At 35.1% G+C, this 18,632-nt stretch overlaps 1 protein-coding gene across 5 annotated transcripts in view; it reads right to left on the bottom strand.

Moving 5' to 3' along the window:
• The window catches only part of LOC149541147 (uncharacterized), a 99,127-nt gene extending 83,781 nt beyond the window's left edge, over nucleotides 1-15,346 (bottom strand). Inside the window, exons 1-6 of one of the 5 annotated variants that reach the window (XM_089802139.1) lie at nucleotides 15,253-15,346; nucleotides 15,036-15,130; nucleotides 9,225-9,292; nucleotides 8,130-9,111; nucleotides 3,807-4,106; nucleotides 3,233-3,610 (exon numbers count right to left, since the gene is read on the bottom strand). In XM_089802139.1, the coding sequence (XP_089658265.1) occupies nucleotides 3,233-3,610; nucleotides 3,807-4,106; nucleotides 8,130-9,062 (1,611 nt within the window). In that variant the 5' untranslated portion in view covers nucleotides 9,063-9,111; nucleotides 9,225-9,292; nucleotides 15,036-15,130; nucleotides 15,253-15,346. Of the gene's footprint in view, nucleotides 1-3,232; nucleotides 3,611-3,806; nucleotides 4,107-8,129; nucleotides 9,112-9,224; nucleotides 9,293-15,035; nucleotides 15,207-15,252 lie in introns of those variants that run through there. The other 4 variants (XM_089802137.1, XM_089802141.1, XM_089802136.1 and 1 more) reach the window with 4 other exon arrangements.
• Between the last annotated feature and the right edge of the window lie 3,286 nt (nucleotides 15,347-18,632).

Raw genomic sequence — 18,632 nt, 5'->3', positions numbered from 1 at the left:
TAGCCTACGGTTTTCATTTTACTGCATGTTGGGTTTCATGTTCTGTCCATATATGTAGGTATCACAATACTGGGAACATCAAATATAATTTCTGTGAAGATATATTCACTAGTATGACTAGATATGTTCACCACATATTGACTGCAACATTTTTCCAATATATCTGCATCCATATAATCAGATATCACAAGCATCGGGAATATGTAGTCTCTCCTATACAAAGCACCAGTCTAGAAATATAATTTCCTCATCGTATGCACGACATTAGGTTTGTTAAGTGTTGTATGCACACAAATCTCTGCAAAATACTTCTACAATGAGTGCCAGATGTTCACCATTGTTATTCAATGGTTGATATTACTGTTGTCTAAGATTCATTTCATTAATCACTTTCTTACATTCGCAGTCCTGCTCTGATACCATGTTAAAGTAACTAAGAGTGTTTCTGCAAATGTACTAACATTGCCATTGTAATTGATGTTTTTCAAATGCAGATTTGGATCTCATATAAATATGAAAAGAGGAGACGTGTCTCTTCAAGAGACATGTTCCTATAGTTAATCATCTTTAGTTAACTATATGTATAACTCACCTTTAAGCATATATGTAATATTAATATATTAACCATATATATATATATAATTCTTTTGAATAGTATAAGACATAAAACAATGTTCATATAAATCATGAATACAAATACTCAATGTAATGAGTATATCACTTCGACTGATGCTATACTTCAACATTAAAAACCTACAAGTTGTCTTTTTTAAAATTGCCAAAAACACAAAACCACGATTTTTGGGAGAAATCATGAGAAAATCCCATCATTAGTTTTTCTGGATACACTTGCAAAACGTGGGAAAAAGCCACAGTTTTACAGAAAATAATGCAAAACTGATAAAGATACTTCAATTTTCTTTAAAAAGGGTTAAATCCTTATTTGAAAATCAATATAAAACTCTTTTAAAAACTAACTACAGAAAGGAAATTAAGTGAGCTAACAAACTAAATGAACATTACGGAAATGGTACAATATTACTTTAATAGATCTCAAAGCATGTTGCAGCAAAGGAATACCTTTATCAACCATATCCAAAATATTCTCTACAATATCCGTTGTCCCCAGAATTTCCACAATATCCACTACACACCAAAAATTCAGAGTATCCATTACACCACAGATTTTCGGCAATATCGTGATTGACAATGAGTTTCTGCTAAACTTCAAAAATGTCCATTTGATTGCCCATTGAAGTGGTAATGCGTCATTTTTCTGACATTAAAGATTATAACAGTTGCATGAGAATATGTCACGGATATCTCCGATTTTACAACAGAAATGAATGATGACATGTTGTTGCTAACATAGACTCTGAGTTCTCACAAGAAGTTGCACTAAAAAGCACTGTTTTTTGGCGCACTTCTTCTCACAACCCTACGAGTACAAGGTTATATTCTGTCTTCAAAAAAGAAATTTGTCATCAGCCTGAGCATTCAGATATTTCTGAAGGTTCAAATATTTCTAACAATCTGCAATTGATCTTTTGGACAAGATGAGTTTATTTTGTAAGAAATAATTGTTTGTGATCTATAGAGATCTTCTGTATTAGCATTGCATACTTTGATCTGAGGCACAGATGAATACAAGCTTCCATGCATTTCATCTCTTATTTGTGAAATGATATATCTTTAGGCAAAAACAGCAAGGATTTTAAAGTCCACCGATGCACATTTGTTGCCTCTATGATAATTTCATTGTTAGTCTTTGTTCGTGTATCATTGCATCTCTGTCACTGAAAAACTATAATAATAAAAACATTGATATCATAATGGATTTGAAGCATCATATTGTTGGCACGCAGAAATTCAAATTATTACAAGGTGAGAATTCGAAAATGACCATCAAAGTATATTGATGTGTTATAAAATGAAGATGCATGTCATCTTGGTGTTCTGTGACCCTGAACAGGCACTAATCAGTTGTTGTTTCCAACATACCATCAGAATTGATTTTAAAACGATAACTTCAAACCCATTTTTAACAGCAATTAATTGTATCCTCGCGTACAAATTAAACTGATCAAGGGAGCTTACAAGTTTTATGATATAATTCATAGATCCTTGTCAAAAGTGTGTGAGAATTGATCTACCAGGCACTGGGTCAAAATATATTTGTTACATATTTACAGACAGTGTCATCCAGGGAGACTCACTTAGGTCCTGCAGAGCCTAAAGTGCAGAGGAAACACAGTAAAGTGTTTTGTGTTCATTTGCCTAACTTCCAACAGCTTTGAGCATAAATTCAGGTTATTCTTTCAACGTTACTGAATAGAAGTTGAGGAAACTACATAAACATCTTCAACATGTGTTCCAAAAGTTTTCCTCTATACATTTATCTCCTTAGAGGTTACACTGGACATTGAGCTTTGCAACTACTTGCAGATGACAATGATCAATCCTAAGGTAAAGAGTCCCTATATAATCATCACTCGTGATCATTTGATTAGTAGTTCAGGTTACAGAATTTGATTGGATTTAGCTTAGGGTTAGTTGATAATTGATAAGCCTTGTATTGTACTATCATTTGAGAATTTTGTAGGAGACAGAGAGATGTTCCCATGTGCCTTGAAGAAGACCTCATATTGCACACTCTTCAGGCATACTGTAGTTCAACAAATGTTGTGAATCAATATGGATCATATTGTTGTTTCACTGAGCTCACTATGTGTTTGTTCATTCGGCTCCGAGGTTGGACAATCCTTCACTGTAAACTCAACCCATGACTGCAATAGATATCTCTGACAATCAGTATTTATTAAAAAATTCCAATATTATGAAATTTAAATTTGCATTTTAGGTTTGTATGTTGACAAGTTCCAAATCGCTCATCCTGTTAGAGTCTGGTCATGTCTGATTCTACACGTTATGGCACAAACAACCAGCCAAGTTTCAAAAAGTTATGATAGTTTCAGTTACCATGGAAATTAAATCCCCAATGAAATTGGTTTCCATCCTCTCCCCCACATATAACCATTCCATAACACACGCATTTGACTAGAAAAGAATCCAACCATGGAGCAGTTCAAAAACACATTATGAATCTTGCAACTTGGGACAAGAATACTATTAAGGGCAATGATTATGAAAATAGAAAATGCATTTGATAATTCACTTAACACAGTAACCTCCCCGGGTATTTCTCATGATGGTAAAAATAGTAAACATGCACCTGTTGGATATCTGAATCAAATAGTGCAGGTGACATGCCATAAGTTCCAGCATTCATTCTCAATTCTATAAGCCGGAAATCAAAAGCCTCATGTGTCCTGGATCCAGCAAAACTACCATGAATCAAGTTACAAAGCCGGGCAAATGTTTCTGCTGATGTGATGTCATGAAGTACATTGCGGCAATGCTTAGTGATCACATCTGAAGATGGTAATGCTTTCTGATCAGAGTTCTTCCTTGTTGAATCAGTTTCCACTATTCCTTGATCTGAATTTCCTGTTTCCCAACCATTAACAGGTGGTTCACATAATGTCTCCTCTGCATGCTTGTTACTTACTTCTTCACCCCGGTATTGTGCCAGCACTGACAAAATCATTTCCTGCATAAAGTTTAATATTATGATATGATCTATATTACTAAAATAGAAATTTATTATTTTAACATCACACAGTCGTGCAATAGCCAACCTTTCTCTTTCTTCACTGTTTCGGATTGACATAAAAATGGCAGGAACCAAATTACTATAATCAAACTATTAGTATCTTGCTGTATTTCAATAATTAATCTCTCTTTACCTTCACTGATCCCGATCCAGTTGTAGTAAGAACGTCTGTGGCAACTAAAGATTGCAGCTTCTGTTTGACCCATTCAGGTGGCTCCGATGCAATGACCTTAAAAATCTGACTCCTAATCCTGCTGACTGTCATGTTTGATGTTTTCAAGACCAGCTCAAGTAGTTCTGTCCAATGCATATGTTGTCTTCTATTTGCCTTATTTCCCCCACCAAGTTCTTTTACAACATCTGGTGTGCTCTTTTCCTTTAATCCTGAGGTCAATGATCCAATTGAAGGCTGGATTTCTGATTCTAGGGGAGGCTGACAACAACAAGAAACATTAGCAACAAACCAAAACATTGAATGCAACAATAAACACTGCCTGATAATGTTATAATTCAAATCAAAATCGTATATGCATAACTTTAAAACGAGGAAAAGGGAAAATGAGCAATTAAAAAGAAAAAGTGAAAAACAGGTTTCCTGACTTAGTTATTGACAATAGTTGGACAAGCCATGTTGCTGTGGAAGACAGATAAATTGATTTTCATGTAAAGCATCTCCAAATTTGTATTATACTGAAATCTAATACTAAGTATATCTAAATTACATGTGCTTTCTTTCAGTTAGCTTCCTTGTGAAGACAACTGATCAGAATTTCAAGAATCTTCAATTCACGAAAGAGTTGTAACTGTCAGAGCCAGATGATACGTGAAATGAGGCAGTTTCCATTTTTGAATCTGTTAGCAAATGAATTTGTCACTGTGCTTTCGTCACCAAAATTGCCCAATAGAAGTGACAAAATCTTGCAACATTTGGATAAATCATCATGGAAAAGATGATTTTCCTCTGCTTCAAAGGGGCAGCTCCCTCCAATGTTATATTTCTAATGTTTCAGACAATTCTTCCCCTCCATTACATGAATGTTTGCAACCAAGGTAAGGTATTATTGATTACCAAAAGAACACTGTCTATTAAAAATTTTTGCAAAATAATAGAATAGTGATATAGAATCTTGCAAATAAAAGGGTAAGAGCATATTTGGCACACAGGCTATGTGTATTATTTCAAATCTGCAAATAGATAAGAAGTGTAGAAAGCACAAAGACTGGCAATACCCTTTAAACCTGCAAATAAATAATTCCCAAAATATTGATGACACACAGACCACCAACATCCCTCTAAAATAATGATACACAGATCATTTTCGTTCTGATACAAAAGGGACTACTAAATGAAATAAATTCATGAGGATGAAATATTTTTCAAATACTTCCTATTACACTAACTTTTTACTGTCATAAAAATCTTGGAATTTCTGGTTAAAAATTTTCCTGTGGAAGAGGGAAGCCCTTTACAACAAGATTTTTCACCTTTTAAAGAATTCCACCTAAGGAGTAGGATAAATACCCGTAACTTCTCACCCAAATCATTTACAACTTTTTAATGGTTTTATCCCAATTTAATTCTTTCACCTATAAATCCCTTTATGGAAAACTTACATAGTTAAAATGCACATGATTAATTGTTTAAAAGAATTAATTTATTTGATATGTAAGATAAGAATTTTTCACCAAAGATAATATTTAATTGTTTAAAAAATTAAATATTCAAATTTAATGTAAAATAATTTGTAGCTTCCACTTCATTGTTTTATCAAAGTAATGATAATATCATAACATAATTAAAGGAGTTAGGTTTTGACAAAAATATAGCATGAGATACCAGAATCTCGTATCATTCCATGGAGATGACTGTTGCAGCATCCAACACATGATCTTATTGAAGATCCCCTGTCCACTTTGATTAATAGGGATCTCATCAAAGCAGTTCCAAAAGCACAAACAAATTCCAATCATCTTCCTGGGACTTGATGGCTCTCTGACTTGTTTTATCAAGCCATATAGGAGATCTTTGATCATGAAGTCTACAATGCAATGAATGAAGATAGGAAATCCAAAAAATCCTCAAGTGAACTGCCTGTCTTAGATCTTATTCCCAAAATGTCAGATGTCTCAAAGCAAATTTCAGGCCCTATTTGCCCTTTAACACTCTACAAGATCAATTCTAAAGCTGTGGTCAAAATATTAGAAAAATTCGCCCCCGTCATCATCTCAAAAGAGCAAGGCAATTTTATTCATGGCAAGAAAGTTTTTGACAAAACCTCTTTGACTTACAAAATTATGCACTAACTCAAAGGCTTCAACACCAAAGATATGATCACTGTACTCAATATCAGAAAGGCAGGGGACAAGATGCACTGGAATTTCCTGTCTAATATCCTCTTGAAATCTGTTTTTTCAACCGTTAAGTGAATGAATCTGAAATTAACCTGATTTGAGATATCCTGGGGGAGGGCTGGTGAACTGCTAGAAGCATAATCACACAGACTAACACTACGACTGTTGATTACTCTTTCTGGAAGTTGGATTAGTGATGGATAGGCTTTTATGTGTAAAATTGATCAATAAGTTCGAATTTGAACTTATATTCCTGGTCCTGAGAAACCCATTGTGTTGTAAGCGTCTTCTCAGGTGCCATTTCAGGCCAAAGTGACCTATATTTGTGGAACTGGCTAATGCCCAGAAATGACAAATTGAAGAGGCACCAAAGCCCTCAAACAGAAGGTTGAGGCTCCAAAGTTGCATACACTGTTTTTACAGCTTTCGATGATGAGAAAGAAAGTGGACAATGAAGGTAAGCTTTTATCTAGCTCTGCTCTTTGCCTTGTTTCCAGCCATCTTACAAACCACAAATCAATTCCACCCACAACCTAACTTGCATCCCAGTCTCTCACCTCCAACTCCCACCTCTCTTTCCAAACATTTATTTTTAGTTTCTTGTTCCGGAGGGCTCACAATTTGCAAATATCAAGTTTCATTCCTTGACAAGAATACATCTGAAAGAAACATAGAAGATGCACACCACCCTTCACCCAAACTGCCAACCTGCATATCCATACTTTATTTTTTCCAATGGGTTCACGATTTTGCAAATATCAAGTGTCCTTCCTAGAAAAGCATGCATCTGAAAGATACATACAAGATGCACAACCACCCTTCCCCCAACAACTCCAGCAACCCCCTCTGTTTCCTAACATTTATTAGTTTTACTTTCTTATTTCCAGCAGGTTCACGACCTGACTTGCATCCCAGTCTCTCACCCTCAATACCCACCTCTCTTTCCAAACATTTTTTTTTAGTTTCTTGTTTCCAGCAGGTTCGCCATTTTGCTAATTTCGAGTGTCCTTCCTAGACAAGAGTACGTCTGAAAGAAAAATAGAAGATGCACAACCACTCTTCCCCAAAACTACCAACCTGCATATCCATGCGCTACTCAGTATTTTTAGTACTAGATATAACTTTAGTGATTTTCCAAATATGGGGTAGAGTGTTCTTGCTGGTTGATAATATTGAAAGAAATCTGGACAATTGAGTGCTGATCATGAATTTGAGGAATTTCCAAATTTGTAACCTGAGGGAAGATTTCAAAGTGCAAGGTCAAAGACCTCTTTGAAGCCATGAATCTCTATGAGAACACAAGCCATGAATCTCTATGAGAACACACTGCTTAATTTGGGTGACCCCATCATGGCAGAGGAGATAAATATTCAGACCCTTGAAACTAGTCACGAAGCCAAAGACCTAGGCAGTCATCCTTCCCCAGCATTTAATGTGAGAACAATTGTTGTTCTGACATTAATTTTCTCAATCGGAACACTAGTACCTACTGCCATGCAACTACTAAGAATGTTTGTAATCCAAACTGCTGCGAGGCATTCTACTAATTTCTGTTGCAACATGAAGTTTTCATACAAGTGTGTTTGTGTATCTTTCGATATTTATGTACATATCGATAAATCTACATGCATTCCCTGTACTTTGCTTATTTGGATTAGATACATTTAATTTGCATAGCCAGCCATGCAGGGACAACTCTTTTTTCACTCTTTTCTACCACTTCAGAATAGGATATAATGGCATGCAGTTCTATATAATAAAGGCTACCATAAGAATAGTACGTAATGATAACAAAAAATGAATGGAGTGACCTTGAGAATTTGTAAAAAACATCCTAACACAAGCATTAAATAAACCCAGAAACATTTCTGCCATATTCAACAATAAATTTTACCCGTAATTGAAAATCTACAAAAATGCTCATAAAAACCAATGATCAAAAGAGCTGTCCAACATAAAGCAAAACAATTAAAAGAGCATGACAAAATCAACTTCAAAAAAATGTCTTCGAAACAATATAGCTTGATGGATAGAAAACAACTGCTTAAATTTATCTTTTCAAATTCACGTAACCAACAGTCATAGCTTGCCTCAAAATACATACCTTCACCTTTTTTCTTTTTTCTTTCACCATAACATGAGGCCCTAAAACTTCTTGCTGCCCCACTGATCTTTTTGCCATGCTTACACTTTTCCTGGGAATCTGATCAACCTCTACATTCTCAGTTATTTGCTGCAATTGAGTGCCTTTGGGAATCAAAAAGCGAGAAACACTGGCACTTGTCCCATCTAGCTTCCCTTTTGTACCTGTCGCATTTCTCTTCTTAGGGATAGCATCAACAAATCGTGCAATTTCTCTCATTGATCGGAATCTTTTGCCATCTGGTGAATGATAAGCCTTATATATAACATTATTTTTCCTTTTAGCTTGCACTTTCCACCCTTCTCCAATAGTCCCACCATGTTCATTTATGTACTTTTTCAACTTCTCTAGCAGATCTGATTCTACTTGTTGCATTTCATAAGCATAAGAGTTCTCATTGTGTGTTTCAAAATCTATGGAATTATTAGATGCCGCAGAAGCATCAGAATGTAGTGATTGATTTTTACGAGCCTTTGGAAATGATTCGCATTTTGGTGCAGGAATGTCTGTTTCCTTTAATGATAGCAGAGTACTAGCAAGCTTCTCATTATGCTCAGGGAAGAGATCTTTAGACCCATCATGACTTCCGTGGGACCCCCCTGTTTTCAAAGATACATGCATTACATCATTGGCTACATCACTTTGACTTCCACTGAGAATACCACATACTTGATTTTTGTTTTCCTTGGAATCTTCTAAGGATATTTTCCTTCCATCATCACATTCTCCTCTGTCTGCAGAATCCATACACAGAACATTCTTGAATGTCTTAGAATCTGAGATTCGCATGTCAGCATCTTGTCCTGTTGAATCAGAGTGTACAACAGAAACATCTGTCCCTGTTGGCCCAAATCTCTGCCTCTTACTTGATCGTAATTCTCTCTCCATTGTCATTTTTTCCCAATCCTTGTGTGTGCTTCAGCTCCTTATTCAGGATGCAACACTGCTATCATAAGAAATGATGAATATGGTACAATACAGATTGGTTCAACTGAGACATTTAAACCTCAAAAATAATAACCTGTCCCAATGCTCCCTCTGTGTACTTATACATACCTGCTTAGCTTACAGAGCAAGCACCTTGAAATGTATGCCACATGACTATTTTCAATCAATGCAACTGTCTGCAAAAACATAAAACGTTAAACTTTTTAATCATAAGATGAATACCATTGACCTCAAAACATAAGATTAAAAGAAATTTTCCACACCTCATTAAGTTGTCAAATCTCAAGAGAAACAATGCACGAACTAAATTTTCCACTAGAGCACATCTTTTTTCCAATATTTAAAAGCAAGAACTACAAACGTTTGAACAGTTTGATAATCCTTATTGAATAACACCACAAAATCAGACTTTACAAGCAATTGATCAAGATTTTCCACCCAAGGAAAATAGTATCAGCAAAAGAGAAAAGAATAGGTGAGTGAAAGGATGACTTCAAAATTTGAAATATAAAAGACCAAAGAAACATATAGTTATAAGAATAATGAGCATATAAACCTACAGTATCCTATTAATATTACAGAACATGAGGCGTCCATTAATGTGGTAATCAGTAATAACAACAGAAATAAAGCTTTGTAGAAACCTTTTAAAGATGGATTTTTAAAGTAGAACTTCAGCAATGCTTCTAACAGCAATCTAAACTTGGCTGATGCTGGAGCAGTAATTTATTGCTCTTGAGGTTGGTTTGTAAAGAGCAGCTCTTCTTGTCTTGGTGCCACGACAAGTAAAGAAGCTGAATTGTTAGTGCTTCTTAAAAGTCCTAAATTGGTTTCCTATTTGCATTGTAAGGTTTTGGAAACAAGGGGGATTGTCACATGATAGTCAGGGATAGATTCAAAACTCTCTTAATAACTGGACACTTGAAAACATCTCAAGGAAATTCTGAATGTAACTGCTCCCTTTGATTTAATCCACTTCAAGCACAACTAAACACAAATGATTTAATCCAGTTCCAGCACAACCAAAGAAAAAAAACTGGATCACTGATTGTCTAGTAAATACAAGAAAACGTCAATTCCAATCCTTGGCTAAAACACTTCATCCAAATGAGTGGAATATATGTCACTGGGTGAAGATAAAATACACCATGAGGTGCCCTTCTCCCTGACTAGATTTTAGATCACCACTGAGTGAGTGATCAAAGCGTCCAAGATGTTGAATACTTACAATTACTGGGGAATGATATATTGCTGCCATTCCTCATTTTATGATTTGGCTCTTATTGGAGACACCTGCAGAGATTATTAGCTGTACTCTTAAGTCTCTTCCTTTTTACCATAAGTATTTTCTCATTGTGATCAAGTTATCGAGGAATTTGGTTATTTGGCATCATACCAGTCAATACACTCTTGGCTGCAGGCATCAAAATGAATAAATGTCTAAACTGTGGTTCACCATATAGTAGCAGAGATACATACCAGTCACTGCAATACATTTTCCCGGTGAAGAAAAGGCTGCAAACTAAGGCTTCATCAAATCTATCATGGTTGCAGGTGGATTAGAGGAATCTTATCTTCAGCAAACCCATGTGCCAATTGTAGAAACTTTTATTTGCCACTAGGATACAGATTGTCTGATACAGTGGACCAAGATTTTTTATAATAATGAGGTCCTTCTTGTGGTTGACAGTTCTGATGAGAGGGCCATCTTGACTTGGAGGAGGAAAACTTTGTTTATCCCAAGGTGTCAAGTACAAAAAATACTAGACACTTCGAAGAAACAATCTGACCTGGCATTGTAATGCCAGGAATTAGCTTTATGTGTTGATAATACAAGGGCTATAGTAAGGATCTTTCCAGGAGCTGGAAGAAGCTTGAATCTAAAAACCGGGAGGGTTTCTCACCCAGTCAATCTGCTTATAGGTGGAAGCAGCTGGTAAATCTGTTTCTGTGGCAGCAATACTGTCTGTGATTTTGGTACTTCTGTAGTATTTTAGTGTTTATATTTTGTAGCGCGCCTTAGCGACTTTTCAGCTGTCTGCCTCAATTTAATAGCATTTACTACAGTAGTGGACCCCTATAGAAAAAGACTATAGGATATGGATTAATCAATATTGACAAGGAGTAGAGATGACTGACAAAATAAACATGTCAAATCAAGCTCCCGAAGAGATCTGGGCTAAATGTGCATATTATTTCCCAGAATTGATAGGCAAATGTCATACTGCCTGCAAACTAAATGTTTAAACTTGGCCCATTATATTGTTGCTTTCAACTTTGATGAGCCCATAAAGTTGAGGCCACCGTGCTGGCTGCCAACTGTGAAGTTTCATCTCCTTCCAAAAAATCAAGAAAAGAATAGATTGCTGCCAGCTATGCAGTCTTATCTAGTGTAGGAAGACAAGAATCAGATTTTGGTCTTGAATCTTCTAGTAAGAACCACCAACTTCTGGAAGAAGCCCAGTTTTGTCTTGTAGTGACAGCTGTCTCTAGAAAGAAACATCAGATTGCTACTAACTGTGCAATTTTTTCTTCTTGCAGAAAATTGGATTTTTGCCCTGTTTCATTTCGTTTTGTATCTTCTAACAACTACTAGAAAGGGGCCAAATCAGATTGCTTACATGCCTTGTACAGCAAGTTAATGAGCCGCCCGAATAGGTAATTATAGATACTCTGCCATGTTTTTTGTTACTCTTAATATTTGTTTTTGCCATTGAGCATGTTGGATCATGGGACAAAACCCCCAAGAGATCTGTGTAAACAGCATGTTGGAACTTGGGACGGAACCCCCACGAGATCTGTTTAATCTGCAAGCTTAAACTGCTACTATTAAAAGATCGTGTCAATCCTCTGTAGGCTTTGATTCCTGAATTTGCAGTTGCAATATCAAACTTATTTATTGATACTCTAAATCTGGGTAAGCGCTATTAAATATCTGAATGATCTTTAAGCAATCTGGAGATTCATGCAGTGAAAAATACTTCTCCTGAACCTATATTGTGCAATCGGTTTGTTTCTGAAAATTACAGTTTAAGAAAAGCAGAGAATTATATTGTACAGACATTGAGGTCTTTCCATAACAATTCAATATTAACGACCATAAATTTGTCAGCTTTCTATGATTTACATTATTCAGAACTAATACTAATAAATCTTTGAGAGTTTGCCTTTTGTTTGATGTTATACAAACTAATTGTTCTAGTTCCAAAGAGTCTCAAATGTAACAAATAATTGCGAAGTTACAAATAATGTATTTGTGGCCAAACTGAACATAACTAAGCAGTCATTAACTCCTACATTGCACTTCCTCGTGATGGTTTAAGCTATGCAATATCCATAGATACCATTTGTTGTTGCATGTATCACAAGACCAAAATCTACTGCTTCATCACATCCAGCACCCAGTCCTCCTCTTGTGTTATTGTAAAATCAGTAGGTTCAAACTTTCAGTAGTTGATATGATTGAAACTGAAACAATATGAAAAAAGTGCATGTTTAATTGCTAGACATCACATAAAAATAATTTAACATCCATAGGCATCACACCCTGTAGTCAAAATCTGCATTGTTTATGATTACCATGGTTCTGGCATAATTCATCTTGACATTATTGCCTGAGCTACGTATCTTCCATCTAGGCAAGCCATTCTCAAGTCACCAAGAGCATATTTGTGACACTGTGAAGTTGAAATAATGGCAGCCACCATACAGCAAGTTATGCCTATAATTATGATAAACAATCTGCATCCAGACCATTCTTTAGTTTCTTAGCTCAAAAGGCACCATACTTTCAAAACTGTTGAAATCATTCAATGTTGCATTTCCTTCTCTGTATTATTAATAATTAAAGCCTTTCATATTTACATCACAGTAAATTGTCTTGGGCTTCACAGTGACATTGGGAAGCTACAGAGTTAGAATATGAATTGTGTTCTCTGAAAATATTGGAACAGATTCAATTTTCAACTAACAGAACATTATTCTCACTCTGGCAAATAACCTTCCCATAGAACAACATGAACATAATAAAATGTCTTTTAGGGTGATATGTTGCAATACAATTTACATCTTCATTAAATATGAATTGTTCTCTGAAAATATTGGAACAGATTCAATTTTTCAACTAACAAAACATATTTCTTACTCTGGCAACACTTCCTGTATAACAACATGAACATAATAAAATGTCTTTTAGGGTGATATGTTGCCATACAATGTACATCTTCATTATGAAAATTGCAGCCTTTCCAGGAGTTCCCAGAAGTTCCTGTTGCATGCTGGGGCCCTATTATGTAGAACACTCCTGAAATATCTAATGTTGTTTCTAGTATTTCCCAAAAGCTTCTAGAACTATTTTTGACAGTTAACATAAATTACCATTTTCTACCACTCGCTTGGAAAAAAAAATCAAAATGCTTTCTTCCATTTCATGATCTAGCCATCCCTACTTCCTCTATTTTCATGTCGAAGTACGAATTCCCACCCTCAGATCAATATACTGATATAGCCTTTGCTATAAGTACACACATTGACCTTTGCAACAAATAAGTTGTCTTTTTCTAACGCACAACCCTCCTACGAGTGGAAATGAGAAAACTGCAATAACCAAGTAACATTTTTGTCTACAATGATTGACAAAGTAAAATGAACAAAAAATTACATTTCCATTTCACTTCTACTTCCTCAAATATAACACCAAACTGTCAATTACATTGCCCTTTCAATTTAAGATATATCTAGCATTTTGTAATTTAAACTAGAAAATTCTCTAATAACCAAACTACAATTATCTCCCAATGTGATCAAGGAAACCCGCTTCGAAGAATCAATTTAAAAAACAAAAGATGAATACTGTGGATTACACAGTTTGGTCTTTAAAGGGAAACCCTATAACCTATCAGTTACTTTACCCTATATTCACAGGAAAACTTGTGATTCAGGGACAAACTACACACCCAAAATACTCCTTTGCGACTGTTCAGAGGTAAAGTGGTGATACCCTGATTCATATGTTCCTATATCCTAAGTCATAATAGCATCCTGGTCGCAGTTCCCATCCCCATACTCGTCTCACAAACCAGTAATTCTACTTTACAATAGGAGCTTGCGGTGTTGCTGGGTTTTGTAACATTGTTAGTAACTTCCTCCTAATGCAATCAAAACCTCCACTCGCATGATCTAAAAGGTTATATGAAAGGTTAAGAGTGCTTATTTGATGATGACCACACAATCTGACCCTACAGGAAAAAAGAAACCAACACAAAAAAAAAATGTGAATGCGTGCTACTTATCTAGTGATTAGAAAACTTGCAGCAGCGAAATTGGATAGGGCGAAGCTTTTTATTAAAAATATCAGAACAACAACAATTTCATTAGACAGGAATTAATGAAAACGCAATCCCCAAATTGCCATGCAGATTACTCGGAACTTGCTTTCCATCAATGTGCTAAAGAGTGTCTAATTAATTCTAACAGTCTGATTCTCCTTCTTGAATATGTAAACAACCACCCACAATAAGCAAAACCAAGCATACTCCAAATGAGCAGAAAACATGCAGCATGGACCCAAAACAAATTTATTGATTACCCTGAGCTTGACAGAACTTAAAAATTACAGACACCTAAAAAGCCATGTCAAACAAAAAATACCATAAAAAACAACCTCAGAGTTTCCATGCAAATTAAGGCAAAATTGATTGCAATCAAATCTGTGAACGCACGTCATAGTTATTTATCCATAATCAGATAATAAAATTAGTAAAACACACACGCAATCAATTACAAAAGCTGGGTATGGCAGATAATATGCAAATCAAATCATGGATAAAACCCTATTACAGTACAGCTTGATACAGACACAGCACTGTACAGATATTGTTCTAACATACCAAAAGCAAAACAAAAAGCACACTCACTGACCCGAAGATTTTTAGGAAGCAGCTAACTCCTTGATTTATTCCATCATAGTCCCTCGCTGGAAACCTGCATTCGTGCATGCTATGTCGCTGTATCGACTAGGCGCACTCATTTTACAAAATAAAATGTATGAAGCAAAGCACCGAAAAGAAAAAGAATAGAACTTGAAAGCGCTCTATTTCCTGCCTGTAGAACAGCGGTAAGGGCAGTTTGAACATACATGAGATTGAAATGGATCTTGAGATCCGCAACATTACAACTTTTCTTGCAACATTTTTTGAGCTTCCCTTTCAAAGTTTTGCATTTAGCACTCTCGGATATTTGTTTGTTTTGGAACTTTGTATTTGCTTAAATGTGGGATCATAATCTTCAATTGGCATCCATGTAATATTGTTAAATCTTAATATTAGTGAAATGCTTCTGCCATGTGTGATGAGCACCACTTCAAATCATGAGAGCATCACATGTGTTACATAAATTGCTCAAGAATTATGGAGAGTTGTGTACATTGTACTAGTGTTCTTGTCACTCAAAATCAAATTATTAATTAGGGTTGGGATTAATATTTTTGATGATTATTTTAGACAAACAAATATGCTAGATAGGATCATTTATTTTTTTATGATTTAAGAATATAACTTAACTATGAAGATTTATATTAAAATAAAATGTGTGAAAGGAATGTTTTATATGTTTGCACTAATTTTGTGTTTTATATAGAATTATAAATTTATTTGTCTTTCATTTTGAAATTTATGTAATTGTATAGCTAACTAGTTTGCTTGTCAGATTGATGTTTGTCTACTCTATTAGGATAAGGTCAATAAAGCTTTCTAACAATTGCATTTTAGTGTATATCCTTTAACGTCTCCACACGAGTCATAGAGGCACATTTTCCTTTGGTTGCAAAAGAGGCATTAACCTTTTAGTTGTAAGTTAGCCTTATTAAGACGTTCATTACATTACACCAGTACAAAATTATCATATTATAATAACCATGAAATTTGACATGACATAATCATGTATCATGTATCATGTATAATATATATCAATAACATAATCATTCATTGTGTATCGTGTATCATGCATCATATCGCATGTATCATATATATAATGAATTAGTGAAAACATGGTTCAAGATATAGTCTTAAAGCATATAAAAGCGATGTAGGAGCATCTTGGGTCTTAAGCAATATTGCATCAACCAAAAAAAAAAAATTCTTGTTTTCAATACCAGTCTATTGCTCGTGAAGTGGTCGTTGTTGCTTTTGGTTTCTCTTTGTGTATAGTTGATATCATGTTGAGGACCTATCCTAGAACCTTGTCCTAAGCACGCAAGTTCAAACATTTCATAGTTCTTGAGTTTTGTGTCATTATTTGTGGTCCTTTTATTTCATCTAACGAGGTGTGTTATTTTGATTGACACAATTTCCTATGCTTATGTAGTGTCTTGCATAGTTGGGAGTTGACTCCTAACACATTTTTGGACCTATCTCTATGTGTGTGTGGTTTAATGTTGTCCTTTGCTTGGATTTTGGTTTCCTCTTCCAAGACTGGACCTGTATTGTAATTAAATGCTTGACTAGCTGACTTGTGGCTTAAGTAGCTATAAATGAAGCTTGATTGGATGTAGTAAGACATCATTCTTAAAGGGATAGAAAATAGAAGATGTGAGCTTGGACTTTGAATTAGAATTCTTAATTTTGTATAAGGTTGTAACCTTAAAGGCCTCACAATCGGGCAAGTTGTTATTTTGTATGAGAAGTTAACTAATCACACTTATAATATGTTGCATATGGTCTTGTGTTCTCTATGGTTTATTTGATTTTGTGAATAACTTTTGTCTGTAACTCTGAGCATAGAATGTTAGTGGGTTTAAGTTGAGTTTATTCCACATGTTTCGGGCTCCTTCTATTGTCTCTTGCATCAGGTGGTATTAGAGCGAGTTCTTTCTTGAGGCTTGGACCATAGAGAACCTTGTTGAATTTAGTTGCAAGGTGTTAGATCTAAAATCTAGCCTATAATTTGCAAAAGGTTACAATCTTGCAGGAACTATTGTTAAGATGGTTCATGGTAGAGGAAATGTTCATAATGATATTATAGATATGTTTTGGCAAATTGTAGTGAGACTTGAAGTTGTTAGTGATGATGAAGGGGCAGCACCCAACCCTGACCCTAAATCTGAGGTTGAGCAAGATGAGGAAAGGCTTATGAGAGTTTTGTTTAGGGTGAATGTTAGACCTATTATTGAAGTTGCTTGTTATGATGGAAGACTTGAGACAAATATTGTATTGGATTGGATCTCTAAGATGGATAAATACTTTTGAGTTGAAGATACTCCTCATAATAAGAAGGTTAAGATTGAAGTCACAAAGTTGAAGGGTCATGCTTCACATTCGTGGGATCATTTGCAAACTGAGAGGCAGAAAAGGGGAAAAGAAAATATCAAGACATGGATGAATATTATTAGAAAGACGAAGAAGAAGTTTCTCCCTGCTAATTACCAAGTGAATTTGTTGAGGAAAATACAAAATTTGAAGCAAAAGGACATGAGTTGTGAAGGAATGCATTGAGGAATTCTATAGATTGGATATCATATCTGGACATGTGGATGATGGCATTGAGAAAGTGGCTAGATACTTGAATGGCTTGCGGATATGAATTCAAGATGAGATCAATTATTTAAATATGGATAAAGTAGAAGAAGCATATCAATATGCTCTAGAGGTTGAAGAGAGATTGATGAAGAAACATGATCAGAGACAAAAAGGAAGAGATGGCAGATTTCAAAGAAATAAAAGTAGAACCTTTGGCAAAAATAGCAGATCTAAAGTGCAAGAGAAAGGAAAATCTAATTGGAAATACAACAATACTAGAAAAAGAGGTGGCTATATTGGTTACTCTAGGAATAGTAATCATGGTAAAAGGGATGAAATATCTTGGTTTAAGGGTACTTGTTATAAATATGGTGAAGAAGGCCATAGAGCTTTTGAATGTACTAATTCTGGTAAAAAGGTTAGAGGAAGTAGTTGAAATATTTTGTCTTATGAAGAAGTTTCTAAAAGACCTAATGAACTTGAGAATGGTGGGAATCTAATGATGAGAAGGGTCTTGTGGAATGAAAATTTAGATGAAGGACTTATTCTAAGGATGAGTCTATTTAAAATCATATGTAAAATTAATGGTGAATATTGTAAAGTGATCATTGGTAGTGGTAGTTCAGACAATTTGGCTTCTAAGGAACTAGTAAACAAGATGAAGTTGTAGAGGTTGAGACATCTAAACCCTTATTGTGTTGCTTGGATTTAGGATGAACATAAATTATTGGTAAGTGAACCATGCCTTGTGAAATTCAAAATTGGGACTTACTATGATGAACTCTTGTGTGATAGTATGCATATGGATTGTTGTCACATTTTGTTCGATAGACCTTGGTAGTATGACAAGCATTACATGATGGTAGATAGAATCGGTTTACTATTTGGGCAAATGGAAAGAAGCAAATTGTGTTACCTTTGATTAAGAAAAATGATGAGAAAGATTATACTATAGCAAGAGTTTGTTTGGTAAGTGTAAATCAATTTGTTAAAGATATGAAGG

The sequence above is a fragment of the Cupressus sempervirens genome, chromosome 9 (assembly GCF_028749045.1).
Source record: "Cupressus sempervirens isolate cs-2001-9-10 chromosome 9, ASM2874904v1, whole genome shotgun sequence".
NCBI lineage: Eukaryota > Viridiplantae > Streptophyta > Pinopsida > Cupressales > Cupressaceae > Cupressus > Cupressus sempervirens.
The sequence above is the reverse complement of the archived record's forward strand: the minus strand, read 5'-3'. Positions and strand labels throughout refer to the sequence as shown.